The sequence below is a fragment of the Bos indicus genome, chromosome 14, assembly GCF_029378745.1.
Source record: "Bos indicus isolate NIAB-ARS_2022 breed Sahiwal x Tharparkar chromosome 14, NIAB-ARS_B.indTharparkar_mat_pri_1.0, whole genome shotgun sequence".
NCBI lineage: Eukaryota > Metazoa > Chordata > Mammalia > Artiodactyla > Bovidae > Bos > Bos indicus.
In genome coordinates, this window is record NC_091773.1 from 1941086 (window position 1) to 1963007 (window position 21922).

Genomic DNA, 21922 nt, shown 5'->3' on the forward strand with positions numbered 1-21922 from the left:
GTCCTCACATCCGGGAGCCCCCCTCCGCCAGGCCCAGCACGGACAGGCGGTCAATGTGACTGGCTGCATGAACGGAGCCCGGGCAGGCAGGCTCCTGGAAAATTGAGAAAGTCGTTCAAGGTCAGCCAGGCCATCCGCTGTCCCCAGGGGGCTGGCCCAGGTGAGGCTCTGGAACCAGCTCCTGCGTTTCCACACAGGGAGCTGGAGGGCCCTGGGGAAGGGGGACTTTGGGCTCCAGCCAGTGCCCCTGAACTCGCTGGGCAACCTTGGGGCCCTGGTCAGCCACACAAGTCACGGGTGGCCGAACAAGTGGCTCAGGTCCACTCCTAGGCTGCTCTGGCCCCAACCTCCGTGGCCATCTGCCTCCATCTGCCCCCGTCAGGCCTGGCAGCCACACGCCCGCCGGCTGCCCACCTGCCCGCCCGTGCCCTCCTCCTCCTCTCTGCCTGGCTCACCCGTCGCTTCTGACAGCCCTAACCCTGCAGGTTCTCAACAGTGTGGAGAAGGGACAGGTGACAGAGCGGTGGACAGGGGCGTCAGGGATCTCAAGGTCTTGCTGGGAGGGCTGGACCGGAGACCTCAAACGTGAGAGATGGGCCTCAGTCCACACAGAGAGCAGGCAGACGCAGGCCAGCCTCCTGCCAGAGACGGGCTCCCTAGCCAAGCTGCATGCCGCCCCAGGGCCTTTGCACAGGCTGGTCCTACCCCAGTGCTCTTTCCCTGCCCTCCACATGGTCAGCTCTTCTCTCAGCTTAGCTGTCATCTCCCCAGTGGCTCAGATGGCAAAGAATCTGCCCGCAGTGCAGGAGACCTGGGTTTCATCCCTGGGTCGGGAAGATCCCCTGGAGAAAGGAATGGCAGCCCACTCCAGCAATCCTGTCTGGAGAATCCCATGAACAGAAGAGCCTGGCGGGCTACAGTCCATGGGGGTGCAAAGAGTAGGACACGACCGAGCGACTAACACTTCCCGCGCTCCTCACAGTGAGGACTGGACAATCACTCTGAACTGGTGCCTCATCTGTCCGCCCATCCTCTTGCCTTGAGCCTCTGCAGGGCCCCGGCCCCTCCCACCCCACACCCAGGCTTTTACTCCTTTGTGGTTCACACGGTTACTGTCAGTTTCTGCCACGCGACTTCTCCCAAACCATCACACACCTTACGTGCCCTGAACTTCTGTCCTAAGGCCCTGTCCTTAACCTAGCTCCACTCCAGCACCGCACGTGGCTCACAGCCCTCACACAGACGAGCCCTGACTCCAGCACTGACTGATTCCTGCTCCTGGTCACACGCTGAGCCATGATCCTGGCCGCACAGCTCCGGGCGCATCCCAGAAGCGACGCCACCAGCCACTGTGCCCTGCAGACCGTTTAGCACATGCCAGGCTGTGTGGACCCCGCCAGTACCTCGCCAGGTTCGGTCCCCACCCAGCCTCGCCCCCTCAGATGTGACTCAGAGCAGTTACTCAACCTTCCCATGGTCACAGCCTGGCACAGGCCACGGAGCCAGGACTTGACACTCCAGCTGCAGGTAGGGCTGGGGTTGGGGGGATGCCAGGGTCTTGTCTCCCTTTGCTTCCTTCCCCCCAGGATCTAAGCCCTCCCTGGCTCCCGGGGTGTGACTACAGCACCCCTTCTCTTCCGTCCTCTGTGCGGCCCTTGCTCTGGACTCCAGCCCCAAGACCGCTCTGCACCCTAGGAGCACAGCCTCCGCAGGCTCAGACGGACTCCACACACAGCGCACAACCTCCACTCCGTGGGTGCCGGCAGGCAGCACCCACCCCCACGGCCCAGCTCCCCGCTGCCACCACCCCCTGCCAGCTGGGTCGTTCTGCCACGCTGGTGGGACCCCTGTAGGACCCCAACCCTCTCACCTCCTTTCTCACCGCCCAGCTCCACTGACCTCAGCGTGACACTCCTTGCTAAAGCCCCTGCCCCCGTCGGGCAGGCCCTCCAGACCCAGCCCCCTGCCCTGCCTCCTGCTCATCTCTGCCTTTCTCAGCCTCTCAGGGGCCGCCGTCACTCCCCCCAACCCTGGAGCCGCTGTGAACTCCCGTTCACCCCTCAGGGCTCTGCTCCGTGCCTCCTCTCTTGCCCGTGTCCCGAGCCACCCACCCCTGGGAAGGAAGGAGGCTGGTGCAGAGCCTCCAGAGAGGCCCTCTCTCCACCTGAGCTGTCTCTCCAGTAGACATCGTGCCCCCTGAGGGCCCAGCCCCGGGCACACAGAGGGGTGGGCTGCCCGAAACAGCCTCCCTCTCGCTCTCAGCCCTTCCCCATCAGCACCTCTGGGGCTGCCCTCACTGGGGCCGGAGCCGGCTGGGAAAAGTCAGGAGAGTGGCAAAGGTTCTGATGGCAGCTAAGCACGAGGTGGGACGCCCCTCTGAGCCACGCCCAGGCCTTCAGGGCTGCAGCACATGCCCCAGCCCACTACTCTGCCATCTGACAGAGGAGGACCATGAGGCTCACGGAGGCCCGGCAGCCTGCCCTTGGTCCATGGCCGAAGGGTGGCTCTGTGGCTGCTCAGAGCTCCCATACTCCCGGATTCGGCTGCCTCTTCTGGGACGTGGGGACAGGGTGTCCCCACGGGTGTCCCCGCCTATATGCAGACCAGGCCACTGCAAGCCCCTCTGACTGTGGCTGCTTCCCGCCCCCCCCTGCCCGCCCCTGGACCCAGGCACAGCCTAGACCCCTTCACAGACCACAGCTATGTGCTCGCCTGTGCACACTGGTGCAGGGCCCTGTCCATTCACCCTCGGGAGAGCCAGTGCCAGGCCAGATCTTCCTAGAAAGGCCCCTTGGGCCTCATGCTCATCCCCAAGCTCCACCAGCGTCAGCCACCCACCTGCCCCTCACCTAACACTCTCCCTGCTGGGCGGCCCCGGGCTCGGCAGGAGACCACCCTTTCAGGATGCGGGGGCCTGCCTGCTGCAGGCCTGGCCCAGGAAGGTCCCTGTCAACCGGCACAGCCCTCACAGTCACCCTGAGCAGCAGAGGCCACTTCCGTTTTCCAGGGGAGGAAACCAAGGCTCAGAGGGACCAAGGGCCAGTCTGTGGTCGCCAAATGTGAGGGACAGCCCCATGTTTCAAGACTAGAGCAGCACTGACCTCCTGCGGGCCTCACCTCAGACTTGGAGAGGGCATCTGGGCACCGCACCCTGCTCCAGAGCCCCCCAGCACCTCCCGCCCCGCAAAGAAGAGCAGCTCCCAAGGCAGCCCTGCTCCACCTGCTCAAAGCTGCAAGGGGACCCAGGGAACCCCAGCACAGTGGGCTGCTTCCCTGTGCAGAAAGTCACCTCTTCCAGGAAGCCCCCAGCAAGGCCCCGGCTGCTGTCCTCAGGGCCAAGCCCCCAGAAACAGCAACACCTACAGTTACGTCACGGGGACAGCCTGAGGGGGATGGCACTCCGGGATCTGGGCCAAGAGCACAGATCCGGGTCCAGCAGCGTAGCCCCAAGATCCTGAGCAGACCTGCCCCCGCCGTGACCTCCCTGCCGGTAGATGGAGGAGTTAGAGGCAATGATCTCCAAGGTCCCACCCAGCTCCTACCCTCTAGGGGGTCCTGGCTGACATTGCCCGCCCTCCCCACGTCCCTGAGGACAAAGGAGGGGGCAGACTGCTCTCAGAGAGGCCTGGAGCCATCCTCCACATGGAAACTAGGGTTCTGTGACGGGGGAGCAGTGCCACCCCCATCTGATGAGGGCCAGCTACCCCGAACACCCCCAAATCCGTGTCCCCCTCCCTGTCTGTCCTCCACATCTGCTGCCTTGGGCACCCTCCCACGCCAGGCCTGGGGGCTCAACAAGCAAAGACCCTACCCCCTATGCAAGGGCTTAGTGGGCCCTACCCCCTATCTGGGTACCCGCTTTCCTGGGTCCAGAGACTGAAACTCGGCCTTGGGCAAGAGCGCCCCCCAGCCCCGGTTGGCTGGGCCCAGCACCCAGGGCCCCAGCCAGCGAGCTGGCCCCAGATGCCGTCGCCATAGAAACTGGCAGCCCCCACAAGGATCATGGGAACAAAAAGGAGGCCCCTGAGACGATGGGGCCTTCCGAGGGAGGGCTGCGGGCCTGGGCCAAGCCCAGCACCCTCTCCAGCCAGGACCCCTACCTGGGGACGAAGGCGCCTCCGAAGACCAGGGTCCATTTGGGGTGGGTGGGGAACCCCCCCAAGGAGGGTGGCAGCTCCTCCCCCTCCCTCTACAGGGCAGGCCAAGACCCTGCCATCCGCTGGGGGACGGACCCTCACCAAGTGACAGCATCGACCCGGCTGGCTCTGCCAGGCCATGCCTTCCTGCAACCCCAGCGCCTGGCGGGGGCTGCCCATCTCCTCTGAGCACCGGCTCCCTCCAGGGTCCTAGGCCCCCAAGGAGAGTGCGGAAGACTCACCCGTCAGTCCCTCCCAGGGGCCCCAGCCTGACTCTTTCAGGGCCAGTCCCCAACTCCACACCGCCACCCACTCGGCTCCCACCCGCCCTCTCCAGAGGCCCAAGCCTCTTTGGCCGGGCCACGGGGGGCATCGGTGTGCAGCCGCCCCTCCCCGCGCCGGCCCTGGCGGCGACCGTCCTCCCCGGAAGCCCCCTCCCCGCGCGCCCCCGCCCGCCCGCCAAGCGCCCGGCCGGGGTCTCACCGCGTCGGCGCTGAGCTGGGCTAAGATGGCGAAGGTGGAGAGCCGGTCACAGAGGCAGCGCGTCCGGAGGGCGTCGAGGGGCACCGTGCGGCAGCCGCGCCACGACCAGGGCCCGAGCTGCGGGGGGGCGGGGGAGGAGGGTCTGGGGGCGGGACACACGGGGGGAGGGGAGACAGGGGCGGCGTGAGCGGCGGCCGGCCGCGCCCCGGCCCCGCGTCCCCGGCCCGCGCCCGCACCTGCGCCCGCCGCCGCGCGCGCCCCGCCGGCCCCCGGAGCCCCGTGCCCCATGGCCGCCGCCGCCGCCGCCGCCGCCGAGCCACGGGAGAGCGACTCGCGGGAGCGCGGGCCGGCGGGGCCGGCGGGGCGCCGAGCCCTGGCCCTGCGCCCAGAGAGCGCCCCGCCCCAGCGCCGGGCAGGGAGGGGCGCGTGGGCGCACGTGGAGCGGGGCGCCAGCCGGGGGCCGCGGCGGCCTGCGGTGCGCGCGCGGGCCGGGCGGGGTGAGGGGCGCCCTGCGCTGCCCGCCCCCGGGCCTCGTGTCGCGCTGGTGACCTTGGGGCCGCCCTGCCCCCACAGCCACCTCCCGGGGCCGGGCCGCGTCGGCCAGAACGTGCCCCCTGGCGTCTGACCCAAGGCCCTCCTGCTGTCTGCCGCTCGGGGTGGCGCGGGTTCCCTTGAAACGAGCACTTGCTAGGGCCTCAGTGCGCCGGACTGAGCTACTCTGCAAACCAGTCGCTGTTGATCCAAGTTCCCCATCCCCAGGCCGGCCCACTTGTCCGGCAGCATCCAGCCAGGCACGCAGGCAGAAGGTGCCCATCAAGTGTCCGTCCCAGGGCCCTGGACCTGCAGGCTAGGGGGCTCCAGGCTGCCTGAAGAGCCGAGACTGAAACGGTGGTTCAGGAGCCACAGCTGGGAGGGGACTCCTGCCCCTAGGGCCGAAAAAGCCCCTCTCCTCCTGCTCACAACTCAGACCCGGAGTCTTCCCCGGGGGAAAATTCCAGGTCTCTGTGGCCAGGGTCTACCCACGGCCAGCCCTAGATCCCTCGGCCCCAGCCCAAGCAGTTGGGAATTGCAAGGAGCCTTCAAAGGCCTCAGTCTGCCTCTCCCATCCCAGCCCTTCTGTATGGGGTGAGTGACTCCACCCGGCACTCCTCCAGGGGAGCCACGACCCACCCCTCACCCCGACACCGAGAGGGCCTCTGCTCTACAAGCCACCACCCTGGGCTACCTCCTGGCTGCGTCACCTGGGAAATCAGGTACCAGCCCGAGCTTCGGTTTGTGGGGAGGGGGCAGTCCAGAGGATGACGCGGGGCACCCAGCCAGCTGCCCTTCTCCCCAACACCCACATGGACGCTCAGGAAAGCAGAGGGGCTCGGCCACAGGCATCCCGGAACCCAGAGCAGCTTGTGCTGAATTTGAGATGTTACACAATCTCTTTTCTGAGCGTCAGGCCCCAGGGGAGGAGGGACACGCTCTGGACCTGCTGGAGGCCCTGGAATCTGCTGTTCTCTCTTCACTTCCCCCACGGGTAGGGACCTGCCCCCATTTTACAGAGGAGGAGAACTGAGGCAGCCCAAGATGACAGCTAGGCAGAGGCCAGGCCTTAGCTCCGAGGGGTGCATCAGGGCTCTGTGGCCCCAAAAGATGCCTCCCACCCACACTGTCTGTTCATCTCTGAAATGCAGGGAGGGGAAGGGACATCTCTGTCTTGGGCACTGGGGCCCGAGCCCTGGGGGCCAGAGTTTGGGGGATCCAAAGCTCTTCCATCTTAGGGGCCCTCCATAAGGAAAGCCACGGGAGGGTCCTGGGGGCTTCTGCCTCTTCGGCTCCCGACCACGCCTCTGCCTGAGCCCACCTGCCTCGGCCCACCTGAACCCCACTAGTGTCTGCTGAGCCGAGTGGAAGTCAAAACCTATTAGGCCTCACTAGAGATCCTTCTCCCCTTCCTTCTCTGGAAAAGAAGATCTCGATAGCCACAGGGCCAGAAAGAAGACCTGGGTGATGGAGGATGGGGAAAGGGAGCATGGGGTCCTGGAGAGTGGGCCTCCTGGGAGGTCCAGCCTGGTCCTCCCGCCCCCTCGGTGAGGGGCATCGAGGCCTCACTCAGCTGCCCCGGGCCCATCACACCCCGTCTCCCTCATCCCCCAGCATCACACAGGACAAAGGTACAGAGTACTGAGCCCCAGCTGCCCCCGGTCCCTCTCACCCATGGGGCACCCTGTCCTCACACTTGGGGTGGCGCATGCAAGCCCCGGACCAGACGCCAAAGGGCCAAGACAGTGGAGGCCAGAAGTCCTGAGACCCCGGGGGCTCGGGAGAGGTGGCCTCCCGGGGCCGTTTCAGCCGGGAGACAGCACCTCCATCTCTCACACTTGTCCACAACGTCAGCCACGTGCCTGCTCCTAAGAGCTGGAGTCTGTGGCCAGCCGGGCCATTCCGGGTTCAAATCTCAGCTCTAATCTCCACCGCCCAGGCATGGACGCTGTCTCGGCCCTTCTCTGAGTGGAGGCGGGGACCCTGACCCCAGCTTTTCCGCCCGCTGAAGGCTGTTGGGAGGGTCAGGAGAGGACAGCACCCCAGGCCTGGGGCGAGGGGAGCTGGGCCGGCGGGGGCCAGCAGCCTGGCAGGTTCCCAGGCAGCGCTGGCGGGTCTGCTGGGCGCCAGGCTGACAGCTGCCGGCCACCTCCTGGGAGAAGGCCAGCCCCGGTTGGTGGCTGGCCCCACAGGGTTCCTGCCATGGGCACTAATTAGCTTATCAGCCTCCCAGAGGAGGGGAAGGCGAGGGGCACTGCCCGCTGCCGATGGGCTCAGCCTCAGACCACGGAGGACACGAGGAGGCATCCACCCTGGTCCAGAGAGCTGGCCACTGGGGTGGGCAGCCCGGGAGGCGGGCAGCTGCTCAGCTTGCCCAGACCCCGCAGGACTGCGGGCAGGCTCCCTGGTGCCTCCCCACAGCAGGGCCCCCCGGGCTCCAGCGGGCCGGGGGGAACGTGCCTGGGCTCCTGACACACGACACAGGGATGGGGACTCGCTCCTTGCCCCTGCCCCACCTCAACATCCGTAGCTTTGTGTGCATTTTGTCATGTAATCTGCAGTGATCCCCAGCTCAGCTGTGTAGATACAGAGATCGCAGCTCAGAGAAGTGGGGTGATTGCCTGAAGCCACGCAACATGACGACAGAAGGGCCCAGATTACAGTTTTCTCTGTCTGATCAGCCCATGCCCCCGACAAGGCCTACAGCATCTGAACCGCTGGGCTCTGAGAGGTCAGTCTGAAAGGGGCCCTCAAGGATGGTGTACGGCCCCTCCCCAGGCCCTTAGCTGAGCTCTCTGGTCTGGGCCAGGCACAGCGGAGGACCCGCTGGAGCAGGACGGGTGGGCAGAGGTCCCTGACGGGAGGATCCTCGCCAGCATCCCAGGCACACCCACCCTGACATGGGAAAGCGCAGGCACACTCAGCCCTCCTCCTTCAAAAAACCTCTCAGACATCCTCAGACACCGACGACCTCTGACAGAAATCCCTCCTGTTGCTGTGACACCATTACCATCTCTGCAACACAGGCAGCTCATTCCCTGCACGCCCTCTCCCCGACCACTCCGCGCGCCGGAGACCACTGGCCGCCTCTTCACTGAGCTTCAGAAACGGGAATATCTGGGTCACAGAGCCAGGCCCCCCTTCCTGGGCCCAGGCCTGGGGAATCTGGGTCGAGGACACCTGCTCCACCCCAGCCCCCAGGTCCAGAGCCAGAGAAGGAGCTGGAGCCGCGGCCCCTCCCTGCCTGAGTGGAGGCGAGGGTGCAGGGGGCGCTGGGCCCTCAGAGCAGAGCTCCCAGAGAGAGGCTGTCTCTGCCCCGTGAGACCAGGGCCTCCAGGACACGACCACGCCTGCCCCATTGGACCGCAGCCCCTAGGCCAGAGCTGTGTCCCCGCATGTGCTCTCGGAAAGGTCCAGCGCTGCCCACCCCCTGTAGGCCACCAGTTCCTCACCGCGGGCTCCTCCCACCCTGCTCCTGCCAGACCCCGTGTCACCAAATCCAAAGGACAATCCCATTTACTTCAGACAGAGCCAGCAACCTCTAAACACAGCCTCCGCCGTGCGTCCTGACCCTGCGCTGAGACCTGAGTTTCCCCTAGCTACCCCAGCCCCCGGCGCCTTGGGGTCAGTCCTGAATATACCCTGCCTCTTCCCCCCACCCCCGTGCCAGCCTCACCCGCCAATCTCGCTCCCTGGGCAGCTGGCCTCCCGTTCCCGCCTCCCCACCCACTCCCACCCACCCCAAGTGGTCCTTGAGAATGTGTCCCCCAGTGGCTGTCTGCGGCCTGCATGCCCGTCAGCTGGGCCTGGCCTGGCCAGCTCATCCCCCACATCCGTAGCCACGGGCTGTGCGCTGGCTCTCACAGCAAGGCCATCCTGACCCGCGACCTCTGCCTGCAGCTTGGAGGGTCCTCCTGCCCTGTGATGGCCTGATGCTCACGCTTGCATCCTGCTCTGAGAAGGTGAGAGGGGGGCCCGGCTGGTGCTCCCCACTGCCCACACCCTGCTGGGAACGGAGCACCCGGCCGGGACTTGCTGTGGGTGGGCAAGCGAGGCCCTGCTGCCTGGCGGTGACCCCCAGGCCCCCGCCCCTGAGGCTTACACCTGCAGACCCGGGGGTGTCTGGCCTGCCTTGCAGATGCGAGAGTCACTGCTGCTCCCCACCCTGCGGCCACCGCCTGGCGGGACCCCCCTCACCACCAGCTTCCGCCCTGCCCTCCACCGCCTGTCTCCCGCCATCATTTGAAATGTGCCAGGACACGCTGTCCTCTGCTCAAGACTTCCCGCAGCTCCCTCCTCACTCAGGGGCCCACAGCCCCGGGGACTGCCCCCCTCCCCAGCACTCCCCTCCAACCACACTCAGACGGTGAACCGCAGCGCCCTGCAACCCCGCCTGGCACAGCCACCTCACTCAGCACCCGGGCAGGAGCCGCACCTTATCCTGGTGCCCAGGTCGGGTGGCTCAGAGAAGGCAGCCTGGGGAGTTGGCTGGGCCCCACCCAGCTCAGGAAGCCCACCAGGGACCTCCCCCGGGGCCCAGGGTAGATGAGAGGAGGCTCAGCCTGTGGGAACTCCCGGCCGGCTCCCTGCGGGGAGGGGGGGAGCACCGGGGGCCAAGGTCTGCTCCCCTCCTGGGCAAATTCCCTCCAGGCCACTCAGAGCTGCGGCCCCCTCTGTGAAGTGGCACCAGCCCCCCGGTGATGTCCAGGGACCACAGGCACACCGTGCCCAGCCCGGGGCCCCGCATGCTTATGGCACATCAGGGACGGCCATGGAGAGCCCGGCCTGCCCACGGAGCCAGGGCCTTCACTGCGCTCAGGATGCCTCCCACCGGCCCGCAGAGCAGGCGCTATTATGGGACTGTGCCTCGGGGTCCCCTGGGGTTTGATGGGCTAATTCACACTGGAGTGTGAGTGACTCATAGGTGTCCTCCCACACAGCAGAAAGAAGCCAGAGTGGGCACAGATCACCCCGGTGAGGGAACAGGGAGTGGGCACGGTGTCTCTGCAGGCAGGGGCTCCCTCAGCCTGGCCTTTGTGCTCCCCAGACCACCCATTCCAGGCGCAACCCCTGCGGGATTGTGTACGGGACACATCCAGAGTGCCTACCTCCCACCTCCCGCTATTGACTGTTGACCCCTATTGACCACTGATCCACAGATCAAGGCTTCTGCTGAGCCGCCTCGTCCAGGGAGCCTGCTGGGATACGCAGTGAGTTCCTAAGCGTTGCACCTGGCTCCTGCACCAGGTGCTACCCTGCTGCTGCCCTGGTGCTGCTTTTCTGGGTCCTACCTCAGCCAGCGGCTGGAGCTCATAGTGACCGCCAGGCCCTCCCCACCCCCAGCCTGGCAGCCCCGCTTGCAAGTGCCAGCCCAGAGGAGCCACCGGCGACTCAACATAGGCGCCCCTCCTGCCCCCAGGTCTGGGTCCTGGCCAGTCCCTCTGACCACACACTCGTCTGTCCCCTGGCTGACTCAGCCTCATCTTTCGGGGCTCCCCCGAGGCACTGCTGTCTCCAGGAGGCCTCCTCAAGCTCAAGTTCCGTGCCCAGCCCCCGTCTCCCCGTTTGGCTGCTGAGAACCCACAGAGCAGTTCCATCCCCTCTTGGTTCAGGGTCTGGGGACCCCGGGGGATGGATCCGTGTCAGGGCAGAGCGTACCCGTCCAGCCTGCACCCCTGCTCACGGGCTGCTCTTGCAGCGCTGACAGCGTCTCGGGCTCCCTCAGCATTCATCAGGCAGCGACCGGGGCCTCCGGGGCATCTCACATTCCCCACAAAGCTGCGATGACCATCTCCTGGCTCTCAGCTGGCGCCGCTCCCTCTGAGTCGGGGCCCCAGGCCGCAGGCCTGCCCTAGGCTGGGAAACTGGCCGTCCTCAGGACCTGGTGGTTCTTCACTGACTGACCCACCCTCCTGGGCAAGGCCACCAGGGCCCCAGGTGAGTCTGGGGCCCGGAAACTCCCCAGCCCTGCCAGGAAGTCCTCTGGCCTGGGAAGGCTGGGGTCCTGCCAGCCTCAGCCCACCTGCTGACCCTTGCCAGCTCAGAGTCCATGAAGCCTACCTGAGCCTCTGCCGCCCACTCAGACCTCCGCCTGCTGCACTGCAGGCCTAGCTCTGTCCAGCCTGTCAGCTCCCCTCGCCAGCCAAGGGGCCGTGCCTTCACGCCTCACTCTCACGCTCCAGGTTGGCTGGTCACTCACTTTCAGGACGCGAGTCCCTCGCCGGCCTGCTCAGGCCCTGTGCTGGGCATGGGCACCTCCACGGCCACTCCCTCAGCTCCAGGAGATACCAGAGCTCACAGCCTCAGCCAGCCCAGCTCCTCCAGGACACCCTCTCCTCGGCCCGTGCACCCAGGCCTTTCATCTCCCCGGGCTGGTGTCTGACCCTGTGTGCTGCAGTCGGCCTCGAAAACTGTGCCATGGGCAAGTCCTAGTTCCTGGGAGGGGCTTCACATCTCCCAAAGAGCTGAGACCACCACCACCACCATAACCGTCACCACGACCTCCACCCCCACGGGTCCCACTGAAGCCGCCACCACCAGCAGTAACGTCACCACCATCATCATCGGCCACTGTCACCACCGCCACCACCACCACCACCACCAACACCAGCGTGCCATTGTTAACAGCACCACCAGCACCAGGAATGGCACGAGCATATCACCGTACCACATCACTGAACCATCATCACCACGACATCATCGCCATCTGTTGTTCAGTCGCTCAGTCGTGTCCGACTCTTTGAGACCCCATGGACTGCAGCACTCCAGGCTTCTCTGACCTTCACTATGTCCTGGAGCTTGCTCAAACTCATGTCCATTGAGTCAGTGGTGCCATCCAACCACCTCATCCTCTGCCGTTCCCTTCTCCTCCCGCCTTCGATCTTTCTCAGCGTCAGGGTCTTTTCCAGTGAGTCAGCTCTTCAAATTAATGTTCAGGACTGATTTCCTTTAGGAATGACTGGTTGGATCTCCTTGCAGTCCAAGGGACTCTCAAGAGTCTTCTCCAGCACCACAGTTTGAAAGCATCAGTTCCTTGGCACTCAGCCTTTTTTATGGTGCAACTGTCACACCCATACGTGACTACTGGAAAAACATGGCTTTGGCTGTGGACCTTTGTCGGCAAAATGATGTCTCTGCTTTTTGTGCTGTCTAGGTTTGTCATAGCTTTCCTTCCAAGGAACAAGTGTCTTTTAATTTCGTGGCTGCAATCACCGTCCGCACTGATTTTGGAGCCCAAGAAAATGAAATCTGACACTGTTTCCCCATCTGTGTGTCATGAAGTGACAGGACCAGATGCCATGATCTTAGTTTTTTGAATGTTGAGTTTAAAACCACCTTTTTCACTGTCCTCTTTCATCTTCATCAAGAGACTCTTGAGTTCCTCTTCACTTGCTACCATTAGAGTGGTATCATTTGCATATCTGAGGTTGTTGCTATACCTCCCAGCAATCTTGATTCCAGCTTGTGATTCATCCAGCCTGGCATTTCTCATGATGTTTCCTGCATGTAAGTTAAATAATCAGAGTGACAGTATACAGTCTTGACATACTCCTTTCCCAATTTTGAACCAGCCCATGTTGCATGTCCAGTTCTAACTGTTGCTTCTTGACCTGCATACAGGTTTCTCAGGAGGCAGGTAAGGTGGTCTGTATTCCCATCTCTTTAAGAACTTTCCATAGTTTGTTGTGATCTACCCAGTCAAAGGCTTTAGTGTAGTTAACGAAGCAGAAGTAGATTTTTTTTTTGAATTCCCTTGCTTTTTCTATGATTCAGTGTATGTTGGCAATTTGATCTCTGGTTCCTCTGCCTTTTCTAAATTCGGCTTATATATCTGGAAGTTCTCGGTCCATGTACTACTGACACCTAACTTGAAGGATTTTGAGCATGATCTTGCTGACATGTGAAATGAGTGCAGTTGTATAGGGTAATTTGAGCATTCTTTGGCATTGCCTTTATTAGGGATTGGAATGAAAACTGACCTTTTCCAGTCGTGTGGCCACTGCTGAGTTTTCCAAATTTGCTGGCATATTGGGTGCAGCACTTTCACAGCATCATCTTTTAAGATTTGAAATAGCTCAGCAGGAATTCCATCACCTCCACTAGCTTTGTTTGTACGATGCTTCCTACGGCCCACTTGACTTTGCACTCCAGATGTCTGGCTCTAGGTGAGTGACCACACCATCGCGGTTAACTGGGTCATTACAAGCATCACCGTTGCCACCACCAATACCGTCCTCAACACACCTGCCGTTTCCACTGCATCAGCACAGCAGCAGCGCCGTCAGTACCAACACCACCGTGCGGCCAGCAGTGTCCTCGTGACCACCACCTTCACCGTCACCCCCACCGCCGACAGCGTCACCGTTACCACCACTAGCAGCGGCCCTCGCTGCCGCGTGGTCATCACCACTGCCCATCACGCCATCAGCAGCAACAGCGCCGTCGCACCGACATCACCACCACCGCCACCACCACCGACGACACATCGTTGCCAAAGCTGTCACTCTTACCACAGCCACCTGATCACCGAGCTCACCAGCATCACCTCCGCTGTCAGCAGTGCCCCCGTGACTGCCATCGCTGCTGAGCCAGCACTGTGTCTGTGGACTGACACTAGCTGGGAACCCCCATCACCAACACTCAACCCGCCACGTCCAGAGCCCTGTGTAGGCAGAAACCGTCTTGCAGGAGGCCTCACCACCCACCATGCCCGTCAATCACGATGGGCTGAACCCAGGCAACCTCACCATCAGCATCATCTGATCCTCCACACCACTGACCACACCCCACCCTCCAAGGTGAACCTCAAGGTCATTCCATCAGGGTCATTTCCAGGCCAGGAAAGGATAATGGTTACCGTGGTCACTCCACCCCTCCTGCTAACGTGGAAGCTTTCCTGTCTCCTGCACCTCTTGCCATCTGCATCCTGAGTTGGTTCTCTGCAGAGAAGAGGACCTCAGACCCTCTCAATACCACCAGCAAGCCACCGGGCAGCCTGGAGAGCTGGGGTTTTGATTAAGACTTTTCTGCCTCAGAAAACTAGCAACTGCACACCCCAAGCGTGGAGAAGCAAGTGGCGCAAGGGAGGAGGGTCACCTCACACCCTCCAGGCCCATCCCAGTACACGGACCCCCAGTCCCCCAGCCCCTAGTAGCTGTCTCTGTTGCTCCAGGCAGCCCCTCTTGGAGCCCCCAGATCTCAGTGGAGGAGGGACGTGAGCGCCCTCCCCACTTGCGGGCACTGCCCCATGTACTCAGGGCCCAGCACTGACCTCCTTGATGGCCCCTCCTCCACAAGGGCAGGGAGGGACAGGCTCTTCCTTGTTCCCTCATCCCCAGATCAGTGCGGGTGCAAGAGCCAGGGTGGGAGGAAGATTCAAGTGGCCCCTCCCAGCTCCCCTGACCACAGGCCACTCGACCAGGGACAGAACATGTGGTTGGTCCACTTGCCCCTCCCCACCTCTGGCAGCTTTGTGAGCACCTTGACATCCTCCCAAACCAAGCCATCCAGCGCTGCCCCCACCCGCATCCAGCAGGTCCCGGGAGCTCAGGACAGCCACACTGTGCCTCCCCTGACATGCCAGCCCCGACCCCTCCTCCATGACCACCACCGACTCGGGCACCCAGACTCACGGAGCCACAGAAGTGGGAAGGTGCAGGAAGGGAACAGCTGGACTTGACACAGTAGACCCACAGGCCCTGACTCCACCCAGTAAAGTGCCCACCGGCCTTGAGCACTCGAACGCATGTCCCCGTGTCTGTGATGCCCCCTCTCCTGGCAGGGCCCCACCCCTGCCCCAGTGTTCCTTCCAGTGGGAAGTGAAAGCAAGCAGGTGGGGGACACTGGATGGGGAGACCCAGGCCCTGTATGGGGAGAGGGCTCACACTCTGCTGGGGGGTTCACACTCTGCTGGGGGTTTCACACTCTGCTGGGGGTTTCACACTGCTGGGGGCTCACACTCTGCTAGGGGAGCTCACATCCTGCTGGGGGGCTCACACTCTGATGGAGGTTCACACTCTGATGGAGGGTTCACACTCTGATGGGGGTTCACACTCTGCTGGGGGTTCACACTCTGCTAGGGGAGCTCATACTTTGCTGGGGGCTTACACTCTGCTAGGGGGGCTCACACTCTGCTAAGGGAAGTCACATCCTGCTGGGGGCTCACATTCTGATGGGGGTTCACACTCTGATGGAGGGTTCACACTCTGCTGGGGGCTCACACTCTGATGGGGGTTCACTCTGCTGGGGGGCTCACACTCTGCTGGGGGTTTCACACTGCTGGGGGCTCACACTCTGCTAGGGGAGCTCACACTCTGCTGGGGGCTCACACTCTGCTAGGGGAGCTCACATCCTGCTGGGGGGCTCACACTCTGATGGAGGTTCACACTCTGATGGAGGGTTCACACTCTGATGAGGGTTCACACTCTGCTGGGGGTTCACACTCTGCTAGGGGAGCTCATACTTTGCTGGGGGCTCACACTCTGCTAGGGGAGCTCACACTCTGCTAAGGGAAGTCACATCCTGCTGGGGGCTCACATTCTGATGGGGGTTCACACTCTGATGGAGGGTTCACACTCTGCTGGGGGCTCACACTCTGATGGGGGTTCACACTCTGCTAGGGGAGCTCATACTTTGCTGGGGGCTCACACTCTGCTAGGGGAGCTCACATCCTGCTGGGCGGCTCACACTCTGCTGGGGGCTCACACTCTGCTGGAGGGGCTCAAACTCTGCTGGGGGCTCACACTGTGATGGGTGGACTCACACTCTGATGGCGGGGCTCACACTCTGCTGAGCGGCTCACACTCTGCTAAGGGAACTCACATCCTGCTGGGGGGCTCACACCCTGCTGGGGGGCTTACACTCTGCTGGGGGCTCACACTCTGCTGAGGGGCTTACACTCTGATGGGGGCTCACACTCTGCTGGGGCATTGCACACTCTGCTGGGGGGTTGCACACTCTGCTGGGGGGTTGCACACTGCTGGGGGCTCACACTCTGATGGGGGGCTCACACTCTGCTAGGGGCTCACTCTGATTGGGGGGCTCACACTCTGCTAGGGGCTCACTCTGGTTGGGGGGCTCACACTCTGCTGGGGGCTTACACTCTGATTCGGGGGCTCACACTCTTCTGAAGGACTCAATCTGCTGGACGGGCTCACACTCTGATTGGAGGCTCACACTCTGATGGGGGGCTCACACTCTGATGGGGGGTTCACACTCTGCTGGGGGGGGGCTCACATTCTGATTGGGGGGCTCACACTCTGATCAGGAGGCTCACACTCTCATAGCGGGGCACATGCATATACACAGAATTTTGGCAAATGGGAGTCAGAGCTGAGAAGCAGGGGACCTGGGGGGCATGTAGGAAAACAGGAAGAGAGGCCTCCAGAAGCAGGTGGCTTTGAGGCCGGAGAAGAGGCACAAGGACCAGGGACAAAGGCGCCAGGCGTTCTAGCTGGCGCCAAGGAGGGGAGTGGTGAGGGGCCCGTGGGGCAGAGGACTGTGGCTTGGGAGCCGGGCTGCCTGCCAGGGTGGGGGACTCACTGCCCCAGGTTCTGAGCACAGCTGCTGTCCCTGGGCCGTGACCTCATGCTGTCTGTCCCCTCCAGGTCCCAAACCCAGCTGAGACGGGCAGGCCCGGACTCAGATGCCCCTCGAGGAGGGCAGGCTCAGAGCGGGCCTCTGCCAGGCCCCCCACTCCGCAAGCACACTGTCCGGGGGAGGCTCAGAGAATGGAGGGGCGCTGGGGAAGGGGCTGGGGCTGAGTCCAGAGTAGGGGCTGGGGGTGAGTGGTCTCGCCGCTGAGAGCAGCCCTGCACCCCTCCCCCGGCCCTAGCTCCCCACCCAGGTGGGGGTGCAGAGCACGACCCCACCTCCCACCCACGCTCATGAAGGGCCACCAAAAGGCCTCTGTGTCCAGCTGTCTCCCCCTCCCCCGCCTGCCCCCCTCGCCCGCCTTCTCTGCCCCCATCAGGAACCAGACGGCGTGGGAGAAATCGGGCTGGGAACCGGCCGCTGACAGCGACCTGGGGACCCTGCCAAGTCTCCCTTCCGCTTGCCCCCCTCGGCCTGCCCCCTCACCGCCCTCTCCAAGGAAACCAAGGACTTCGGCGGGGGAGGGGCAAGGCTCTTAAAGGGACCAGGACACGCACTTGGGCAAGGACCCCAGAGAGAAGCCCGGGCCTGGGTCATGAGCGTCCCCCAGGATAGCTGCACCTGCAGGGGGTGGGGAGAGAGCCCAGACTGGCACACCTACAGGGCACCCGAGGCTTGTCGAACAGAACTCTGGGCCCAGTCCTCAGCCCGACTGAGAAAGCTGTGTGAGTGAATGCTGGAAGGTGCCTGGCGGGCGGTCAGGCTTTGGAGAAGACCCTACAGACTGGGGGAGTGCCCCGCCCTCCACCAGCCTGTCCCAGCGTCTGCTCTCCCAGCTCAAGTTCCAGAGTGCAGGGGTGCCAAGCGCCCACTAGTTAGGGAACCCCCAACCTGACTCAATAGCAGCCCGCTGCAGGACTTCTCAGAGCCTTTACAGCCGACTTGAGTGTGGACCCGGGAGCACAAGATGTGGTGGGCATGAAACCCTGGAGCCCACGTGGGCCTGGTATCGGGCACAGCACCTTCCAAAATGGGGGCGCGGCACCCAGGCCTGTCCTGTCCTGACGTCCCCACGCTGGGGCTCAGCCAGAGCAGGTGACTTCTGAGGGCCTGCCCGCTCTGACTTCTCTGCTCTGTGTAACTCTCAGTTGTTCATTTCTAAAAAGGAAACCGCAAAACATTTGCAGCTTCTGAGAAAGACACAGGGAGCTGTCCTTTCAGAACCACAGACGTGAACTCTGGGCGGTGCTTTTGGCCTTTGTCAACCCCGCCACCACCAGCCCATCCTTCCGGACTCCCCTCCCCAGCCACCTAAACATCTGAGAATTCTGAAAAGACTCCCTTTCCCTCCCTAGCAGCCCTGCCCCCTAGGCCCTCACTGCCACTGGCCAGGCTGGCATAAGGGTGTGGGGGCGTAGGGGGGCGGCCGAGAGCCTCGCTGTGAGCAGTCGCCCCAAGTGTAGACGCTGAGCCTGTGTGTGCAAGAGTGCGTGTGTGACTGGGGGCGAGGCAGGTGGAGGGTCTGCACTGTGGGTGGGAAGCCTGACTCAGACTTTCCGAGAAGAGTGTGTCACATGCTTGACGGGTGCGTGTGTCTGCAAGAGGAGGCGGCCCTCCACACACATGACACGTGCACAGTTGCACGTTACATGTGAGCACGCGCAAGTGACGCCGGGTGAGACGCTGCTCAGTGTGTGCCCGGGGCCAGGAGTCAGAGTGTGCCAGGGCCGGGCTCAGTGTGTGCCCAGGGCCAGGAGTCAGAGCGTGCCAGGGCCGGGCTCAATCTGGCTTGGGGTCTAGGCTCCTGCAGTGACTGGGGCCAAGACTCAGTCATGGGTCAGAAGCTCACTGCTTCTCAGCTGAAGGTCACTAGCTGCTCTCAATTCCCACCGACCCCTCCCCCCCACCCACATACACACAATTCTGCAGACATGAGACCCTTTCTCATCCAAACACAGGCCCATGCCAGCAGAGACCTGATCCCTGGGCACACCGGTGGAAGCAGCCTGGGGCCCTGGCCCTGATCCCTGCTTCGGGTCACCTGGGAAACCATCGGCTCTTCTGAGCCCTTTTACGTGAGAGATGGCCTCACCTGGCCACGGAGGGAGGTGCTTCCAGCACAGACCATGGGCGGGGAGAGCCAGCTGCCTCCTTCCTGTCCCGTGCCCCCACCCCGTGACTTCTGGGCCCCAGGCTGTCCAGTTCTGGGGCAGAAGCTTCGGTCCCTACCCTGAGCTGAAGCACCAACCTTCCAGAGCCTTGGCTTCTCCAGAAGTAACAGGCAGGGCTCCCAGGGCCACCCCGGGACTGAGCAGGGAGCTGGTGGGCGCATGCGTTCTGGGGCACCTCCAACGCGGCCCAGCTGTTGGCACCTTCCCCCTGTCCACAGGGCCCTGGGCCCAGGCACAGAGGCCTTAACAGTTCCACCTGTCCAGGGGGTACCAGGAGAGGGCAAAGGAAGCCTGGGGTGCGGGCAGGCCCCCGGTTAGTGGAGGCCACGGCCAGACGTGAGTGTCCCATGGGCCTGGCCACTGTCCGCCCCCTACCCCCGCTTTGCTCCCACACGCAAGCAGGCAGACTCCAGCCACGGGGACACTCCCAGGGGGCGGGATCTGCCCCGACCGTGCCCCGGGGACAGTGAACCCGACACTCATTGGGCTGGCCAGGCCTCTCACAACCTGCTGCCCCTGGAGGGCAAAGGGGAAGGATGGGTCCACCTTTCTGGAAAGCAATTTACTACCAAGGCCTTGAAGTTGTCCAGGGATTTGATGCCAACAAAACAATCATAAATGTGAGCAGAGCTATCCAAGGGCAGGGCTGCTGGGTGAACCAGCCACCTCAGGGGCTCCGGGCCACCTTTGAACAGCCCAGTGGGAGGGTTTCTGGACTGTGGGGAGGGGCTTGTGCTGACGTCAGGGGCCAGACGGAGTGGACGGCAGCCACATGATGGCCACAGGGGCCAGCCTGGGAGGACGCGAGCCCTCATTCTTGCCTTTTATTTTTTCACCCTTTTCTGTCAATCCATTTTGTGCAAAGTTTATGCTACTCGCGAAACTCAGAGAAAAACAGTCTCCAGCACAAAGCCAGAGGGCTGGTTTCCTGGGGTCACAGGGTCCACCCTGGTGCTTCCCTGACCCTGTCTTCAAACCCCAGAGCAGGCGAGGGCAGTGAAGTCCACGCACGGGCCTGCACTCTCTCACCATGGGGCCTTTGCACTGTCTGTTCCTTCTGCCAAAATGCTTGTCCCCAATCACCCACGTGCTGTGCTGAGCAGGCGTCTCTCAAACACCACCCCAGAGAGGCTTCTGTGGACCTGCTCTCGGGCTCCTCACCCCACCTGCCACCAGATCCACTGCTTCCACTTCTTGGCACGTGGCGTGACTGCACAGTTTCACAGGGATCTGGATGTTCCTACTTTCCTGTCCTTCCTCACAGGGGACAGGAGGAGGCTGAGCACCAGCACCTCGTAGAGCACGCTCTGTCAGTGGTCAGGAATCATCGAGGAGGGACGAGTGGGAGGGTGGATGGATAGGGTGGATGGAAGAGTGGATGGGAGGATGGGAGGACAGGTGGTTGGGGAGATGGGTAGGTGGGAGGATGGATGGACAGATGGATGGATGGGGTGGATGGAAGAGTGGATGGGAGAATGGGAGGACAGGTGGTTGGGGGGATGGGTAGGTGGGAGGATGGATGGACAGATGGATGGATGGGGTGGATGGAAGAGTGGATGGGAGAATGGGAGGACGGGTGGGTGGGAGGATGGATGGATGGAGTGGATGGAAGAGTGGATGGGAGGATGGGAGGATGGGTAGGTGGGAGGATGGATGGATGGAGTGGATAGAAGAGTGGATGGGAGGATGGGAGGACAGGTGGGTGGGAGGATGGATGGATGGGAGGATGGATGGACAGATCAGTGGGTGGACAGATGGATGGATGGATGGAAGGATGGATTGACAAATGGGTGGGTGGAGGATGAATGGATAGGAGGATGGATGGACAAATGGGTGGATGGACAGATGGATGGATGGATGGATGGGAGGATGGATGGACAGATGGGTGGGTTGAGGATGGATGGATGGGGTGGATGGAAGATTGGATGGGAGGATGGGAGGACAGGAGGATGGGTGGGTGGGAGGACGGGTGGACAGATGGATGGATGGATGAGGTGGATGGAAGAGTGGATGGGAAGATGGGAGGACAGGTGGGTGGAGGATGGACGGATGGGTGGGTAGATAGACAGATGGGTGGATGAGAGGATGGATGGACAGATGGATGGATGGACAGATGGATGGATGGACAGATGGATGGATGGGAGGATGGATGGAGAGATGGGTGGGTGGAGGATGGATGGATGGGAGGATGGAAGAACAGATGGATGGATGGATAGGATGGGAGAACGGGTGGGTGGAGGATGGATGGATGGGTGGGTGGGTGGACAGATGGATGGATGGACGGATGGATGGATGGGACGATGGATGGACAGATGGGTGGGTGGAGGATGGATGGACAGGAGGATGGAAGGACAGATGGATGGATGGATAGGATGGGAGGATGGGTGGGTGGAGGATGGATGGGTGGGTGGGTGGAGGATGGATGGGTGCGTGGGTGGGTGGACAGATGGGTGGGTGGAGGATGGATGGATGGGAGGATGGATGGACAGATGGATGGATGGATAGGACGGGTGGGTGGAGAATTTTGATGGACGCATGGTAATCACATCCCTCCCCAACAAGTTCCACAGGTGCACAGCCCCTACAAACTGCCTCTTGCAGCCTCCCTCCCACCCCACACCCCTGCCCCTGTGGCTGCCCACTCTTACTGGCCATGCCTCACATTCTTCCTGTACCTTCCAACCTCCACACTTTTGCTCAAACTGCTTCTGCCCGAGACCCCCCTCCATCCTCTGCCAGGAGAACGTGTCCTCCTCACATGTCAGCCACTCTGGGAGCCTCCCCTGACCTCACAGGACACACCTCCATCATCATGCCCACGGCATGAGGGACGTACCCCATGGCCCTGGGGCCGGCCTGGGGACTGGCAGTGCCAGGGCTGAGGGAGGCAGGTGGTGACGATGACATGCCGCTCTCTGACCACCCCCTCCCCAGTGGATACCAAACGCCTTGGGGGAAGGCCGAGTCCCCACCAGGCCCACCTGGTCCATCAGGTTCCAGCCGCCAAGC

General features: G+C 62.8%; 1 protein-coding gene across 6 annotated transcripts in view; it reads right to left on the minus strand.

The window, feature by feature from the left end:
• Nucleotides 1-21922, minus strand: part of ADGRB1 (adhesion G protein-coupled receptor B1) — a 77886-nt gene that overhangs the window by 22549 nt on the left and 33415 nt on the right. For all 6 annotated transcript variants that reach the window (XM_070802339.1, XM_070802337.1, XM_070802336.1 and 3 more), the window contains exon 18: nucleotides 4620-4761. In XM_070802339.1, coding sequence (XP_070658440.1) covers nucleotides 4620-4761 — 142 coding nt within the window. The remainder of the gene's footprint in view (nucleotides 1-4619; nucleotides 4762-21922) is intronic.